We start from the raw sequence: 2,830 nt of genomic DNA on the forward strand, positions 1-2,830 counted from the left end.
GCCCCCAGTGTATGGTTTAGCGGCGGTGCGCCCCAGAGGCGAATTTTAACCCCTCTTGAAAGGCCAACGGCTGAAGATGCTCTTAGGAAGACGAGGAAGCATGGGTCTCGAAGAAACTTGCGTCTCGCTAGTTCATTGCTACACGCTCACACGACCCTAGGTTGTGGAAAACTTGAGGCGGGTGGCGTGCGCGCGAGCCGGCCCGTTCCAAGGGCTGAGCTGGTTTACAATGTGGAAGGTGGGCGTGAAAGGAGACGGAGAAGGCACGCAGAGCAAGCAGTGATGGTGGCGTGTGACTAGTGACGTTTTTGTGTGTGTGGAACCTACATCTTGTTAACCATTGATTGCTACTGTACACAGAATGTCGTGGAAAACTCGACGCGGATACTGCGAGACTTCCGAAGGCTGAGCTGTTTTACACTTGAGAGTTCAGTTCACAAGTGGCTGCTGTCATCGATCGTTTACAACTACAAGTTCACAAGTGACTCGCCCTGGTGGCGCCGGAGCAAACGGACTCCATCGACCGACGACTTGCGCGGGTGGCGCCGGAGCAATGCCGTGACCCGGCCGGCAGTGTGACTCGCATGCCATGCCGTACGTGCTGAGGTGAGGTCCCATGGGCACCATTCACGGGCATGTACGTACTTTGGATTGCTACTGCTCTTACCATCACGCGCTCCCCGCTTTCCTTGCTGTTTCACGGGCCACTATATATATAAGCAAAGGATTATTGTCCCCAGGCATCACCACACTACAACCCATCTGCATTTGCAGCCACTCGGTTAGCAGCTCTCTCTCATCCACCCCGTACTCCTCCGCCCATCTCGTTTGACCGCCCCAACTGAAGCCGGACACCCGCTAGGACAAGGTGATCATCTGCCCCCTCTATACGAATTCCTTTTCACTATGCGGATATGCGATCTATACATCCTATCATGCGCTCATCGGTAACAGTCAACACGCATCTCACTCATGTTCCTTGGGCCTGGATATCTAGCGGACACCAAATTTTTAGGCATGGCAGATCGAACGTTTTTTCATGTCAAGTTGTGTTCGCCCTGGAGGTCAAGTTTAGTTGACGAGCATGGCAAATCCGCCTCAACTCTTATTCCGCCAGAAAAATCGCCGTGCTTGCGGACTGAAATTGACATCCTCGCGCCAATATAAAGCATGAACAACGTCCGATTGCCATGTCTGAAAATCTGACGTCGGATTTTTAGCCTTTCTGTATTTCTTTTCAGGGAGAAAATGATGACAATGGCGGAGAAGGTGCCGGAGATGGTGGTCCAGACACTTGTGGACAAAGCCGTGAATAGAGCCGTCTCCTTCGTGTTCGGACTCCGCGGGGAGAAGCGCTCTCAGGAGGACCTCATGAAGAGGCTGGTGACCGCGCACGACGACCTGGAGCTGAAATTTGAGAGGACGAGCAGGCTGCCCATCACTGAGACGGCATTGCTCCGTCGAAGGATGGAGATCAAACAGGCCTTCCAGGAGTGCCATGACGAGCTGCAGCAAGACGAAGGGGCACCCTCTCCGCCCAAAAAGGTCAAGTCTCTCTTCGCCTTGGGCACAGAAAAGAACCTGCTGAGACCCTCGGACGTCGCAAAGTTCGAGCGGTCCGTGGAGAAGGCCGACAGGCTCCTACGCGACTTGAAGGACGGCTTTACACTTGCCCAGTATAGGTTTTATCTCAGCCCTCTGGTCGCAAAGCTTCTTCAAGGCAGGGCGCTCTGGTACAAGGAGGAGCAAGGATCCCAGGGCCGCTGCCTCATGGTGCACACGTGCCCTTCCGAAGAGCATGGTATGCTGGCAATGCTAGGCTTCAAACACAAAGACCTCAATAGGCCAATGGCATATGTTTACTTCACGGTAACACTGCGGCTAACTGAGAGCACGGACATTATTGGGATTGCTAATGAGTGCCTTAAGTCACTTCAATCACTTGGTCCCCAGTTCACGTCCTTGGCCGATCTAGCGGTCGGGGAAATCGCTGAGATATCTTCACAAGTCCTAGTTTCACCATGGCCGTGGCAATATGCAGATGTTGATCTCGCCAAGTTGGGCAGAATAGGCCGTCAAGACCCATTCTGCTGCAAAGAAGATGGGATCTATTCTTGTGAGAACAAGGCCGTTCCATCGGAATTAACACGTAGATTTCCAGAATCAGTCATCGCCATGGGTTTTAACTGCCATATTTCAGCTCCCCGGAGCAGCGCAACTAGAACTAGAGCGCACAGAAACACCCACCCATATCTAATGTTGACCATTAGCTGTGCACCCCATTGCTCGAACGCAGCCCTCAGTGACCGGAGTTTGCAGCAAGCAGAGAAGGCAATACAAACGGAGGCGATCGAGTCTTTCGTCCAACAACCTGATGAGCCGTATAAAATGTATTGGTTCTCCGCACATGGTTGTGCAAGCTTTATAGTATCAAAGCCTGTCGTTGAAACCAGCACGTCAAACACTCGGAGAGTGTCAAAGAGAAACCGTAGAGGTAACTGAGACTTCAGAGTATTAGTCTCTTCTATGTTGCTTAGCCTATACTATGAGAATAAGATGTTGTGTTTACGCTAAAATCTCGCTCATGATTCCCAGTTTGTTGTTTGTCAATGCTCATGGAGATTTTTTCTTTTACATGAATCAAACACTAGTAATGTTTAGAAAACTCGTAACCTCACATTTGATCAGAAACGAAAATTCATAACAACCACATTAAGGGCAACTCCAAGGCAGACTCATAAACCTTCCGTAACCGTTCAGAATGCGGAAGCCATCCAACGCTGACCTGTATCGGTCTACGAAGCGGCTCGAACGTGATTCCTCCCATAAA

The 2,830-nt window shown here is 51.1% G+C and overlaps 1 protein-coding gene across 2 annotated transcripts; it reads left to right on the forward strand.

The window, feature by feature from the left end:
* The first annotated feature begins 751 nt into the window (after positions 1-751).
* LOC119270164 lies at positions 752-2,589 on the forward strand. 2 transcript variants are annotated; one of them, XM_037552135.1, is made up of 2 exons: positions 752-868; positions 1,242-2,589. In XM_037552135.1, exon 2 carries the CDS (start codon positions 1,249-1,251, stop codon positions 2,500-2,502), a length of 1,254 nt encoding a protein of 417 aa, XP_037408032.1. In that variant the 5' UTR covers positions 752-868; positions 1,242-1,248; the 3' UTR covers positions 2,503-2,589. The 2 variants fall into 2 exon arrangements, with proteins under 2 accessions (XP_037408032.1, XP_037408031.1); XM_037552134.1 differs by having other exon boundaries at positions 758-868; positions 1,221-2,589.
* The last annotated feature ends 241 nt before the right edge of the window (positions 2,590-2,830 follow it).

The sequence above is a fragment of the Triticum dicoccoides genome, chromosome 3A (genome assembly GCF_002162155.2).
Source record: "Triticum dicoccoides isolate Atlit2015 ecotype Zavitan chromosome 3A, WEW_v2.0, whole genome shotgun sequence".
NCBI lineage: Eukaryota > Viridiplantae > Streptophyta > Magnoliopsida > Poales > Poaceae > Triticum > Triticum dicoccoides.